The sequence below is a fragment of the Chiloscyllium punctatum genome, chromosome 9, assembly GCF_047496795.1.
Source record: "Chiloscyllium punctatum isolate Juve2018m chromosome 9, sChiPun1.3, whole genome shotgun sequence".
Classification (NCBI taxonomy): Eukaryota; Metazoa; Chordata; class Chondrichthyes; order Orectolobiformes; family Hemiscylliidae; genus Chiloscyllium; species Chiloscyllium punctatum.
This window is the reverse complement of record NC_092747.1, coordinates 39950386-39965665: the sequence shown is the minus strand read 5'-3', so window position 1 is coordinate 39965665 and position 15280 is coordinate 39950386. Positions and strand designations below refer to the sequence as shown.

The 15280-nt window shown below is 38.8% G+C and overlaps 1 protein-coding gene across 1 annotated transcript in view; it reads right to left on the bottom strand.

The window, feature by feature from the left end:
* Positions 1-7063: 7063 nt before the first annotated feature.
* The window catches only part of flt3 (fms related receptor tyrosine kinase 3), a 154136-nt gene continuing 145919 nt past the window's right edge, over positions 7064-15280 (bottom strand). The window contains exons 24-27 of the mRNA XM_072577294.1: positions 14317-14428; positions 14124-14223; positions 13300-13405; positions 7064-11115 (exon numbers count right to left, since the gene is read on the bottom strand). Of these exons, the coding sequence (XP_072433395.1) occupies positions 10975-11115; positions 13300-13405; positions 14124-14223; positions 14317-14428 (459 nt within the window). The 3' untranslated portion in view covers positions 7064-10974. The remainder of the gene's footprint in view (positions 11116-13299; positions 13406-14123; positions 14224-14316; positions 14429-15280) is intronic.

The following is a 15280-nucleotide window of genomic DNA, read 5'->3' as shown; positions in this document are numbered from 1 at the left end:
AAAGTTGGAACAACTGAAGCAGCCTGAAAGGGTAGGGTCAAGCTTCCACAGAACTGGACTTTAGACTAACTTTCACTAGCTGTTGAAATTTGGAAGCTGCTATACATCTTTCCCTGCTACAACAAAATACTTGTGTTCTCTCTCTCTCTCTCTCTCTCTCAGAAATTTCTTTTTATGTTCTTTCCTTCTGGACTGGAGAAATGTTGCATGTGACACAGTCTATTTTACTGTATTTGCCTCTACAAAAGGTGTGGCTATGGGATGTTACTATCTTGGAACAGCTAAACAGTGGTAGTTAACATTTATATTATCTTGTTAAATATTTTAATACAGTTCCAGTTAAACGTCTGTAAATTATTATTTACCTGTATTTTAAGTATAGTGTAAGAATAAAGTGAGTTTTGCTTCAAGCCTAGTAGTTTGACTAATTGAATTGCATCCAGAACACACTTGCCTTTAAAAATAATAAAATGTTGGGATCTAGGCTATCTTCAAAATATGTTAAGAAGGAGTTTGGTCTGTTCCATAACACCATGGAGCGTAACCTGAGATGTTGTTGCCCAATATGCAACTTGTAATTCACCATAAATACAGAAAATTCTGGAGAAACCCAGCAGCAACAAGAGCTAGGACAAACAGAGTTGTTGTCTCTGGTTTGTTGCCTGTGCCATGTGCTAGTGAGGCAAGGAATAGAGAGAGAGAGAGAGAGAGGAGTTGAACACATGGCTACAGGGATGGTGCAGGAGGGAGGGTTTTGGATTCTTGGATAATTGGGGCTCTTTCTGGGGTAGGTGGGACCTCTACAAGCAGGATGGTCATCATCTGAACCAGAGGGGTACCAATACCTGGGGGGGGGGATGTTCGCTAAGGCTTTTGGGGTGGGTTTAAACTAATCCAGCAGGGGGATAGGAACCAAAATTGTAGTTCAAGTATAGAAAAGATTGAGAGTGCAGAGGAGGTCCGAAAGTTTCAGGGATGCAAGATGGCACCGGCAAGCAAGAAGTTGGTTTGAAATGTGTCTACTTCAACGCCAGGAGCATCCGGAATAAGGTGGGTGAACTTGCAGCATGGGTTGGTATCTGGGACTTCGATGTTGTGGCCATTTCGGAGCCATGGATAGTGCAGGGACAGGAATGGTATTGCAGGTTCCAGGATTTAGATGTTTCAGGAAGATCAGAGAAGATGGTAAAAGTGGGGAGGGGGGGTGGGGTGTGTGGCATTGTTGGTCAAGGACAGTATTACAGTTGCAGAAAGGATGTTTGGAGACTCGTCAACGGAGGTGGTATGGGCTGATGTTAGAAACAGGAAAGGAGAGATCACCCTGTTGGGAGTTTTCTGTAGGCCTCCAAATAGTTCCAGAGATGTAGAGGAAAGGATAGCAAAGATGATTCTCGATAGGAGTGAGAGAGGGTAGTTGTCATGGGGGACTTCAACTTTCCAAATATTGACTGGGAACACTATAGTACGAGTATTATAGATGGGTCAGGTTTTGTCCAGTGTGTGCAGGAGGGCTTCCTGACACAGTATGTAGACAGGCCAACAAGGGGTGAGGCCACATTAGATTTGGTACTGGGTAATGAGCCTGGCCAGGTGTTAGACTTGGAAGTAGGTGAGCACTTTGGTGATAGCGATCACAATTCTGTTATGTTTATTTTAGTGATAGAAAGGGATAGGTGTATACCACTGGGCAAGAGTTACAGCTGGGGGAAAGGCAATTACGATGCGATTAGGCAAGATTTAGGAAGCATAGGATGGGGAAGGAAACTGCAGGGGATGGGCACATTAGAAATGTGGAGCTTATTCAAGGAAAAGCTCCTGAGTGTCCCAGATAAGTATGTACCTGTCAGGCAGGGAGGAAGCTGTAGAGCGCGGGAGCTGTGGTTTATGAAGGAAGTGGAATCTCTGGTCAAGAGGAAGAAGAAGGCTTATGTTAGGATGAGGTGTGAAGGCTCGGTAAGGGCGCTTGAGGGTTATAAGGTAGCCAGGAAAGACCTAAAGAGAGAGCTCAGAAGAGCCAGGAGGAGACATGAGAAGTTGTTGGTGGATAGGATCAGGGTATTTCTAAGGCTTTCTATAGGTACTTAAGAAATAAAAGAATGACGAGAGTAAGATTAGGGGCAATCAAGGATAGTAGTGGGAAGTTGTGTGTGGAGCCAGAGGAGATAGGGGAAGCACTTAATGAATATTTTTTAACAGTATTCACTCTGGAAAACGACAATGTTGTCGAGGAGAGTACTGAGATACAGGTTACTAGACTAGGTTTGATTGAGGTTCACAAGGAACAGGTATTAGAAATCCTACAGAGTGTGAAAATAGATAAGTCCCCTGGGCCGGATGGGATTTATCCTAGGATCCTCTGGGAAGCCAGGGAGGAGATTGCCGAGCCTTTGACATTGATCTTTAAATTGTCATTGTCTACAGGAATAGTGCCAGAAGACTGGAGGATAGCAAATGTGGTTGCCCTGTTCAAGAAGGGGAGTAGAGACAACCCAGGTAATTATAGACCAGTAAGCCTTACTTCAGTTGTTGGTAAAGTGTTGGAAAAGGTTATAAGAGATAGGATTTATAATCATCTAGAAAAGAATAATTTGATTAGGGATAGTCAGCATGGTTTTGTGAAGGGTAGGTCGTGCCTCACAAACCTTATTGAGTTCTTTGAGAAGGTGACCAAACAGGTAGATGAGAGTAAACAGGTTGATGTGGTTATATGGATTTCAGCAAGGTGTTCGATAAGGTTCCCCATAGTCGGCTATTGTACAAAATGTGGAAGAATGGGATTGTGGGAGATACAGCAGTTTGGATTAGTAATTGGCTTGCTGAAAGAAAACAGAGGGTGGTGGTTGATGGGAAATGTTCATCCTGGAGTCCAGCTACCAGTGGTGTAATGCAAGGGTCGGTGTTGGGTCCACTGCTGTTCGTCATTTTTATAAATTACCTGGATGAGGGTGTAGAAGTGTGGGTTAGTAAATTTGCAGACGACATTAAGGGCGGTGGAGTTGTGGATAGTGACAAAGGATGTTGTAGGTTACAAAGAGACATAGAAAAGCTGCAGAGCTGGGCTGAGAGGTGGCAAATGGAGTTTAATGTGGACAAGTGTGAGGTGATTCACTTTGGTTGGATTAAGTGGAATGCAAAGTACTGGGCTAATGGTAAGATTCTTGGTAGTGTAGATGAGCAGAGAGATCTCGGTGTCCAGGTACACAGAACCTTGAAAGTTGCTACCCAGGTTGACAGGGTTGTTAAAAAGGCATACAGTGTTTTAGCTTTTATTAATAGAGGGATCGAGTTCTAGAATCATGAGGTTATGCTACAGCCGTACAAAACTCTGGTGCGGCTGCGCTTGGAGTATTTTGTACAGTTCTGGTCACCGCATTATAAGAAGGATGTGGAAGCTTTGGAAAGGGTGCAGAGGATATTTACTAGGATGTTGACTGGTATGGAGCCAAGGTCTTACGAGGAAAGGCTGAGGGACTTGAGGCTGTATTCGTTAGAGAGAGGGTTGAGAAGTGACTTAATAGAGACATATAAGATAATCAGATGGTTGGATAGGGTGGACAGGGAGAGCCTTTTTCCAAGAATGGTGACGGCAAGCATGAGGGGGCATAGCTTTAAATTGAGGGGTGATAGATATAGGACAGATGTCAGAGGTAGTTTCTTTACTCAGAGAGTAGTAAGGGTATGGAATGCTTTGCCTGCAACGGTAGTAGATTTGCCAACTTTAAGTACATTTAAGTCATCATTGGACAAGCATATGCATGTACATGGAATAGTGTAGGTTAGATGGGCTTCAGATTGGTATGAGAGGTCAGCGCAACATCGAGGGCCGAAAGGCCTGTACTGCGCTGTAATGTCCTATGTTCTATCTGTGTAGAGAAAGCAGAATTAACATGTCACGTCCAGTGACCCTTCTTCAGAACTGATTGTAGCTCGGTGAAGGTTAGTGTAAATGCTGAAGATCGGGTGTGCGAGGGGGGGGGCGGGGAGGAGTAAATAATAGGTGGAGATAAAGTCTGGAGAAAGAGATGACCAATGGGCAGACAAAAGAATGGGCAAAGGCCAGTCTGGGAGACTGGATAGCTGCTAATGGGAACCATTATTGGCTGACAATGGGTTGGTTGTGGTAGCAGCCCATGTCATGACAAGGAGAAAATGAGGACTGCAGATGCTGGAGATCAGAGTCAAAAATTGTGGTGCTGGAAAGGCCCAGTCAGTCAGGCAGCATCCGAGAAGCAGAGAGTTGATGTTTCGAGCATAAGTTGATGAAGAGCACACAAGGCCTGGTGGTTGGGGACTGGTGTAAGAACATGGGAGAAGGTGCTCGGGCCCTAAAGTTATTGAACTCAATATTGAATCCTGAAAAATGCAGGGTCCCCAAGAAGACAATAAGATGCTGTTCTTTCAGCTTGTGCTGAGCTTCACTGGAGCACTACAGCAAGCCCAAGACTGAGGTGTTGGCCAGTGAACATGGTGGTATGTTGAAGTGGCAGGTAACTGAAAGCTTACTTTTTGCGGATAGAATGGATGTGTTCTGAAAGCGGTCACACAGACTGTGTTTCATCTCCTTAACGTAGAGTAAACCACATTGTAAGGGATGAATACAGTAGACTAAATTGAGTGAAGTGCATGTAAATTGCTGCTTCACCTGAAAGGTGTGCCTGGGGTCTTGGATAGTGAAGACAAAGGAAGTAATCATTTATTTTCAAACTTTTTTAAAATTCTAAAAGTTTTAAATGTAAATTTATTCATGGAATGTGCTTGTTGCCCATCCCTAATTGCTCTTGAACCAAGCAAGCTTTCCACGTCTTTTCCAAGGGTAGTTAAAGATTATGTTGCTGGACTCGAGAATCAGACCCTCACAGAGTGTGGAATGGGCCAGTTCTGTATAAGGAAAGCTTGGAAACAAGGTGTTCATCTGCTAGAGCTTAGAATAGTCAGAGACAACTTGTTTGAAACTTAATGGATCTTGAGGAGTTTTTACAGCATTGACAGGGAATGAATGCTTCCTTATAGGAGAATTTAAAACTAGGGGCCACAGTTTACAAATAATGGAGAGCCCATTTAACATAGAAATAAAAAGTTTTTTTTTCTTATAGAGGGTGATGAGTCTTTGAAACTCTTCCTCAAAAGACAGTTGAAGCAAAGTCTTTGAATATTTGTAAAGCAGAATAGATATATTCTCAGTAAGCATGGGCCTAAAGGGTAAAAGGCAGGCAGGAATGGGGAGTATTCAATATTTTATGGAATGGTGGGCAGGTCAAGCTTGAGAGGCCAAATGACCTTCTCTTGCTCTAAATTCATTTGCTTGTAAGTTTATGAGTACTTTTTGCTTCATTATGCTAATGACTCATTAAATGACCTTTTCTGAAAATTATGAATAAGACATGCAATTTACACAGTGTCAAGAGTTGTCATTCAACTTCAAGTTTTATTCAAATGCAATAAAAAAGGAAGTATACAAGCATTATTTGCAGCTTTTAATATCGCTTCAATTGTATAAATATTATCCATACAGTCTAGGAAGATGGAAATGCAAAGTAAAAAAACATTACTTACATTATATAATAGCAGTATATATGTAATATTGCAGCAATCTAATAATTATTGTAGCTCTTGCATGGTAATAAGTATGCTTGTTATATTTTGAGGGTGAGTGCCCATCAGCTAAGGAATGATTGTTCAAGTAACTATTTTCTTATTACACATTCAGTCATGGCAGCATAAAGGTCTTCAAGAGTAAGTATGGCACAGATTAACTGCAAGATAAATCTCTCAATATAACTCCAACAATGTATTCTTTCATCTTCAGCATCTACCCTGTACTGTGTACTGTTCACAACTAAAACAGCAGCTAAACTTCTCATCTACACATACTCAATAGATTGTTGCTAAGAAGTGCACAGAAACAGAATAAATTTGTTCTACATCTAATTTCTTTCACTTTTCTGCAGACCAGCTATCTGGTTTGCATACTGCACTATCCCTCCATAAGTTGCTAAAATTAAAAAACTTGCCCGGAAGTTCAAATATACTGATGTACAAATTAAAAAATAAGGAAGTTAGCAGTATGGAAACCAGTTAAATGTTTTTAATACTAAGGATACTTCTAACAGAACGAGGCTCTCAGAAAAGATCATCAAAATTAATTGTCCACAAGAAGTCAGGTTACAAACTGGAAAGAGATTGAAGCATAAGATGAAAATGAAAGTAGGTGGGTCTTAGACCCATCAAAAAGGGTCAAATAAGTTGGACCCAATAGTCTTTTGTTCTTTGTAAAAGTGCTATATTTTATTGTAAGTGAACCAGATATATAAACCTGGGTCCAAACCATGTGAACTGCCATGATGCTCGGCAATTTGCTTTAATCTGAACTTCAGAAAGACACTTGATCTGTAACAATCTTCCATTTTCATCTTTTTGAAAGTTCTTCATAATTAATAAATCAGTAAAAGCTTGGTAAAGTTTTGGGCTGCACGGTTGGATCAACTGATTTAAATTTATTTTAGTTTGACCACTTCACATTCAACCCAAAAATGTTTCAGCTTTGTTTACTTAGGTTCCATTTATTTCTGTGCCATACGATCCCCCTGGATCTGAGCTGAGTGAGTAATGGTGCTGTATGCTACATACATGATTGGAATGGCAAAGCACTTATACTAATCAGCAAAATAAATATAACCTGAACAATAAAAAATGTGGAAGCATAAATCCAAAAATTAAGAACTTAGATAAATATAGAAATATATGTTGCAGCAATGAAATATTTGTAACCAGACGCATTAGATGTACTGATATACTGTATGCTGGATAGATGCATTGATACAATGTTTATTTGAAGATCCACATAGCTTTTTCCCAATCTCACAACAGAACTCAAAGTTGTTTCTGGAAGAGCAGCATGGTGATTATAGGTATTAACACTGTGGTTTCATCCACTTGATTCCCCACACAGGGCATTTTTAATAGTAGTTGAACCCTATTTACAGGGAAAATGAGAAAATAGCAGGAAAACTACTCTCAGTGTGCCCCTTCCCCCTTCACCCCCCCCCCCCCCCCCAAACTGGCTCACTCAACAGCAGATGGACTGTTTTCATTTGTTTGACAATGATAGACAGAACATCAGAAAGGATAACAAATTTTAATAAGTTTAATTTTGGGAAAGTAGCCATCGATCCGAATTGATAAATTCATTTTATAATGATTATCAACAACTTGAAACCTCCACAGTATGCCTTTCCAAACACGATGGTACAATCACTGATAACCAGCAGAATGAGCAGCGTTCTTTCCCAGGATCACACATTGAAGAACACTGCATTACAACAGCTCTAAGTGACTCTGTTGTCCGCACAGCTCAACTGTTCTCATCTGACTGTGGTTTTCTACAGTGACTGAGGATGAATATTTCAGAATGCTTCCTAGCATGCAAGTCAAGTGAACTCTTAAAGCTTTTAGGAACATCAGATTAACTAGGTTATTCAGCTCCCTCAAGCTATGTTAACATTTAGTGAGATCATTGCTGATCTGCAACAACTCCATATACCTGCCTTTGTCATTATCCAAAAATACATTTGATTAAAAAAAATCCATCAATCTCAGAATTAAGACAAAAATTGATCTAGCATCAATAATCATTCTAGAAGATTTCCAAACTTGTAAATCTTTGTGTGTAGAAGTGTTTCCTAATTTCCCTCCTGAAAGATCTAATTTTTAAGCCTCAACTCCAAGATTCTGAAACAATTTCTTTCTGTATATTTAGCCTTAATATCTTTGTAAACATGAATCAAATCACCCCTTAGCTAAATTCCAGGGGCTGCACTACACTTTGTGCAATTTATTCTTGAAATTCAACACTTAAGAGACCAAATTTAATCTTGTTCAACTTCTGAAGTTGTGAAGGTCAATATCACTTTTTGATTGTTTTCTGTACCTTAACATGACATTTTGATGATTTTCTTATTTAAGCCTCCAAGTCTCTTTGGAGCCACACTATTTCTAAAATTTCTTGATTTAGGTAGTTGTCTGTTCTATCCCTTTTAGGTCCCAAGTGATGACTATTCATCTGCCTAAATTGAAATCCATTTTCTGCAGTATTTCCCATTTGAGTCATGTCAAAGGCAATGCCAAATAGATATCAGTTCTTTTCAAAGATGAAGGGAAAGCTTGAAGGCTGATTTCCTTTAACCATACTCTAGCGTTTGACTGAATGATCATAGAGTCCCTACAGAATCCCAGTTGGCCCATTGAGCCCACACCAACCCTATGAAGAAGCATCCCACCCAGACCCCCAAACCTTCATTTCCCATGGCTAATCCACCTACTTTTCACACTACAGGGCAATTTAACATGGCCAATCTGCCTTATCTGCACTTCTTTGGACTGTGGGAGTAAACCAGAGCACCCAAGGAAACCCACACAGACATGGGGAGAATGTGCAAACCCTACACAGACAGTTGCCCAAGGCTAGAATTGAACCCAGATCCCTGGTACTCCAAGGCGGACTTCAGGACAGGCAGCAGCGAAACGTGGCTGAGCAGAGGCTGATAGCTAAGTTCGGTACCCATAGGGAGGGCTTCAACCGGGACCTTGGGTTCATGTCACATTACAGGTGACCATCATTGCACTACACACACACACAGATACTCCTACACACATACACTCTCACACACACACAGGCACTCCTATACCCACATACACACATATACACAGATGCACACAGACACCCACGCACACCCTTACAGCCACACACACTCCCACACTCACACATGCACCCCCTCACAGACTCAAGACACTCTGAACTCACTACACACACACATACACTTTCTTACACTCATAACCCCCAACCCAGACAGACAGACACACACACACGCACACACAGACAAGACCCACATGCACACATATATTTTGTGTGGTGAATTTGTACTTGCAGGATTACATTGTACTTTGCTCAAAAACTGCATGCATTCATGTAGAACTCTGAGCTCAAAAACTGCATGCATTCATGTAAAACTCGTCATCTCACTTTTTAGATTAGAATCAATATAAACATCATGGCATCGGCAGAGAACACAGGGGGCTAACACCTTCAACATATTGTCTAGCTATCACCATTGTTAACAGCTAACCTGAGAATGCAACTTTTTAAAGGTTTTGTGATTTACACATGAAAGAAGTGAAACTATCACTGTATTCTAACAGATGAAAGGGTTAACAGACAATCAATTTTTCAATGTATAATTTCAGTTACATCACACTGTAAAGTTTTGCTTTAAATTCTGTGTGTTAGGATTGAGCCCTCCACTACCACCTGATGAAGGAGCGTCGCTCTGAAAGCTAGTGTGCTTCCAATTAAACCTGTTGGACTATAACCTGGTGTTGTGTGATTTTTAACTTTGTACACCCCAGTCCAACACCGGCATCTCCAAATCATAAAAATTTGAAACTTTGTATGGTAAAGTGAGAAATGTTTAAGTACTTTGCTTTTAACAAATGTGACTATGACATAAGAACTGTTTACCAATAAGAGAACAGGTCACCAAATTCATTTTACAGAACACCCACTATTCTCAATTCTGCACTTTTTACAATCTATATAATCTGTAGGGAAAGACCATGAAAAGTTGATCTTTGATTTCTAATAATACTTACATTCTCATCTTCATATTTAAATCACTCTCCACTCTTTACTATCATCATAACCTTCTCCATCCCTAAATGTTTTGGGAAATGTGGCATTTTTGTGTGTCTCCTGCTCCTCTTCTCTAATTATCTGTGGGGGTGCATTCAGCCATCTGAGCCTTAAATACTGGAATTTCTTTCTAAACCTCTTAATCTTTCCAGCCCTGTCTCCTCATTCAAACCACTCTTTAAAACCTATCTCTTTGACCAGGTTTTAATGTCTCCTTCTTTTGCCTGCTGTAAATTTCTGTCAGATTATGCTCTCAGGAAACATTGCAGCTTTCTAACTACACTATTAAAACAAATCTTTGTGACAGTAAATCAAACAAAAGCCCCTAAAACTACTTAATCTTAAATCTAAATTCTATATCTTCAGCATTGATAGACCAACAATGATATTTCTTTGTAATGTGCAAATTTGTGTAATAATTTTCATTGTCTCAGTGACTTAAGGATCATGATATTTCACACAGCATTTGATCATCTCTATTTTTATCTATCCTAAAATGACTTGACCCCATCTTTAACCAGATATTTATAAAGTTCCTTTTTAAGTGTTATCTGCTTTAGATAGGGCCTATTCCACATTTGTTTTTATTCATTCATGGCATGTGGATAATACTACCAATATTTGCAGCTTTAATTACCCATCCATGAATGTCCTTGAGAAGGTGATCAACATGTTGATAATTGAGTGCTTTGCTGGGCCACTTCAGAGAACAGTTAAAAGCCAACTACAAATGCTGTGGGTCTGGAGTTGCATATAGACTGGACCAGGAAAGAGCAATAGATCTCCTTTCAAAAATGACATTAACCAACCAAACAGGATTTGACAACAATTTAGTAGTTAGTTAGCTATTATTCTTTGTTTACTGGGCGGGGCTTTCTTCAATCTCAATTGCGGTTTCAACCTTGTCAACCTTATACACCCACGATTTCAGTACTCCCAGTGCTATTTGCTTCTACATCATTGAGTTCATAAAGTAGGCTCATCATCTTTTTAATTATAATTTCCATCACCTTTGAGTTGTTAATTTTTGTGGTTGAATTGCAAATTCCTACATAGTTCTTAATCTAACATATTTCAATACTCTATAACACAAACGGAGAAATACAAATTTCTGACGGCCCAATCTTCCATAAACCACTGAACTACAACAGAAGAAAAGTAAAACTGTTTCAATAATTGTAACCTTGATGTTAGCAGCTGAGACAGTCATTGATTAGCTTAGTGGTGAAAAGAAAACATTCATAGTCCAATGAAACCACCTATCTTTGATGGTCAATACAGCAGAAAAATTACATTTGCACATCTTCATTCATTGGCATACTTTCCTTCAGTGATGATGTGGCAGAATGGATGCTGGTGCACTCCATAGAACTAATAGGGAGGTTTTTATAGTGTGAATTGTATTTGCACACTTTTATGTTATGATAGAGCTAAATAAAAGCAAAATAAAACATGAATTAGTGAAAAAATATATTTTCAAAAAATCTGACATATGTAGAAATGAATCTCAAAATAAGGATTTTTATAAAACTACAGCATGATCATTGTACTCCTTGCAGGACAAATAACAACAAGATACGATATCAGATGTGAAGTGGCAGCAGTGCCTTAATTGGTAACTCTCAGTTCTGACACAGAACTTCAAATGTTCAAGTCCATAATCCCTGCTGGCTGAAATTCCAGTGCGGTATTGAGAAAGTATTGCTCTGATCATGTCAAATTGTGTATCCCTTTGGCTATTCATCTCAAGCAATGTAATGACGATATCAACCCAGCCTATGTTTACAAAACTCACAACATAATGTCCAATATTAAATGTGATTCCACATTTGGATAGCATTTGCTACATAATCCTGAATGTATAAAAAATTATACTGAGAACTGATTTGGGATTGTCAGTCAGATTTGCAGTATGTGCATTTGTATGTACAGGAAGCTACATATATTAATACACAGGTTCCTTCTTTTGCATACAGAAATAATATGTACACACACTATATATATTCCAAAGTGAGCATAATAGGTAACAACCATTCTCTGGTTCATTTTTCTGGGCAATGTTTGACCAATTTTGCCTTGTTTATAATGTCAACAAGCTTGGTAGTTGTCAGTCACCATTAATTGATACACTCTCTGTGGCAACACCTCTACCAATCAAAGTCCATAGTCCATTACCATAGATGATTCAGCAAAGGAGGAGAGGTAGGCCAATTGAGCCTATCAAGTCTGCTCAGCCATTCAGTGAGATTATGACTTATCTGATTATCTCACCTCCACTTTCCTGCTTTTTCCCTATAATCCTTGATTCCCTTACTGATTAAAAGTCTTTCAATCCTAGCCTTGGTGGCAGAAGGGTTAGGACTGCTGCTGCTTCACAGTGCAAAGAACCTGGGTTCAATTCCAGCCTTAGGTGACCACCTGTGTGGAGAGTATACATTCTCCCTGTGTCTCTGTGGGTTTCCTTCCTTGCTCAAAAGATGTGTGGATTACGTAGATTGGCTATGCCCCAAAGATTTGTACCATCATGTGCAATATAGTGGGTTAGTCATGGTAAACACCCACGAGAGGGGTTTTGCGGTGGGAAGAGGCCACCTCTCATTCTTTCATATTCCAATGAGTACAGACCCAATCTACTCAACTTCTCCACATAAAAAAGTTCCTCCATATTTGATATCAGCCTAGTAAACCTTCTTTGGACTGCTTCCAATGCGTATATATCTTCCTTTAGATAAGGAGCCCAAAACTATTCATTGCATTGCCCAGCCAATCAAACTTATCCTCTCAAATTATCCATGTCTTTTTGGGTATTTGTTGTGAATTGTCCTGATGAGTGCAAGACAAAAATTTTCCAGAAAATGATTTTTCCAAACATTATTTTGCATACTGTTTATAGGAGGTTAGTAGTGCGATACTACTTGTAAGAAATTAGTGCATTCAAAATGACTACTGCAGAAAACACCAGTTCAAACTGAATTAATTAAATGAGGTAATGATAAACCCATTTGGCAGGTAATCATTGCAATTTAATAAAAACAAATCCTTGGATGTGAATCTAATGTCAATTTAACAAGTGAATCAGAAGTTGATATGTTCAAATGCCACAGTGTGGTTTGAGCACATAATCTAGACTGACACTTCAATATAAGATTAAGGGAGTGCTGCATTGGTGGTGGTTTGTTCTTTTGGCCTATGCTAATAGACATCAAGTTTGCAAGTTCCCTTGGTTTCTTGCTCAGTTCTGAACCAATACTTCTAAAAACAGATTACCTAATGGCTGATTTTCTGAAGGGGTCATATCTGACTAAAAGCATTAATTTTGTTTCTCTCTCCACAAATGCTGCTGGTCTTGCTGAGTTTCTGCAGCATTTATTTTGAGTGATGACTTGTCTTAGTTACTGTATGTGAGCCCTTGCTATGTGCAAACTGGTTGCCAAATGTATCCACATAATAAGTGACTATACTTAAAAAGACATGCATTGATTGTGAAGTACTTTTGAATGTCTCAAGAATATAAAGAATGCTGTATAAATAAGCTATTTCATTTGTAGACAAATGCTTTCATTTCAAGTACTGTAAATATGTTATTAATTCTTCCTGTAAGACTGTTCACTTACAGCTACTTCAGCATCCGCAAGTTGCTTTTCAAAAATAGAAACTAGGTCTGAAAATGCGAGTCGTTTTCCTGGATCAAGAGCCCAGCATGATTGTATCACACTGTATCTATGAAAATAGGCAGTTAGAAGCATGTTAGCAAGTAGGCACAGTAATACATTACTCAAAAATTATGGAACTGCAATGAATGCTTTCAACAATACATTCCATATATTGTTTGAAGATATTTGTACATTGTGATCTGAGAATTACATCTTATGAAGATTGAATTAATTATTAGAGTTGAATTTGAATAGCTACCAGCAGCCATTACAATACAACATTTATTTAATTTGAAAGTTTTTTTTAGACCTCTGCAGCATCCGTGAGATCCTGACTGAGACAGAACATGGCAGACGGTCCAGTCATAGGCTTTTGCCATTGCAACTGTTAATCAGGCATCAGAATAGCTTAGACATCGTAACCTTTAAATATTCCCCTATAAGAAAGAATCTAGTTTCCATTTCGAACCACCCGAAGATTTGGCAACATGACATATTCAGAATCATCACATCAATCCATGTCTTCCTACCAGTTCCTGGTGCAGCATGTTTAGAGACTTTAAATGTTCAATATTTTTTTTCTAGCTTTCCTTGGAAGAAAACTCTAAAAGTAGGTTCACAGAGCAAATCTGGTGCAAGGGTTCAATCTCAGCTTTCTTTTATTCCTATTTTCAATATATCAAAACATGTTTCACAAGTTTTTTTAAATCATTGTGAATAACTATTCAGTGTGAATACATAAAAATTTAAATTATTGTCCAAAATAGAAAGACAGAGAAACTCACATATCTTCAGTAGCATAAAATGGCTGCTCCATCTTAAACCCGCTTTGGATTAGCTTGTAGAAGTCAGAATCCACTTGGATTCCAGGATATGGATTGACACCTTAACAAATATTTAAATATAAAATTAGGCAATGCAATTGAGTAGAATTTTCATCAGCCAATATTTGGATTAATATGAAGTATTAATCATTACCAAGTGAAAATATTTCCCATAATAAGATTCCATATGACCAGACATCACTACGAGTTGTGTAACTGCCTTCAAATAAGCTTTCAGGCGCCATCCACTTGACAGGCAATCGTGCCTAAATTTTATCGGAAAACCAAAGTTAATAATTAAAATGTGTTTAATTGTAGGCTTCCCTAAATTATTTCTCATTATGATGTGCAAGTACAATAGTGACATTTTTCAGTGGAAGCCAATGAAAAGAATACCAAAATCAATATTTTTACTCATGAGACATCTTTTGTACAGCATCTGCTGCTTTCAGTGCATCAAAGGGCAAAAGGACCATCTTTTTTGGCTATAAGGTGTGTATTTCCACACAATTATTCTGAGTTCACGTTCTGTAGTCGTTTAATTACCATTTTTTAATAAACAGGAATTTCAAGAGTTTTGTTAAATGTAAACAACCAGAAGCATGAGAAGTTGAGAATAGAAGTCATGAGAAAATAATTATTTACATTTTTATTCACATACTTTGCTATGTTTTGGACATTAATATATTTAAATGTTGCTAAAAAGAGACAAATTTCAAAGATTTTTATCTTGGACTTATTAGAAGTGGCACACAAAAAGGTAAACTTGGAAAGAGACCACCAACTTACTCATCAAGAAACAAAGGTGCTGATTGCTTGTGCCATTTTTGGCATGGAGATGCAGCATGCTGTCTGACCTGCTGTGCTTTTCCAGTGCTATTCTAATCTTGACTCTGATCTCCAGCATCTGCAGTCCTCACAGTCGCCGAGAGGAACTGTTAACTGTCAATCTTAGTTACCTGAAAAACTCAGACCAGGTAATTTGACTCTAATTGGTCAATACACTAGTCAAGGGAATTAGGGCAGTAGGGATGGGTAGGCTCCATGACTCTGTTCTCAATGAAAAAGTTGACAAATTGCTTTTGCCTACTAAAAACAGGGTCCTGTATATATGCAAC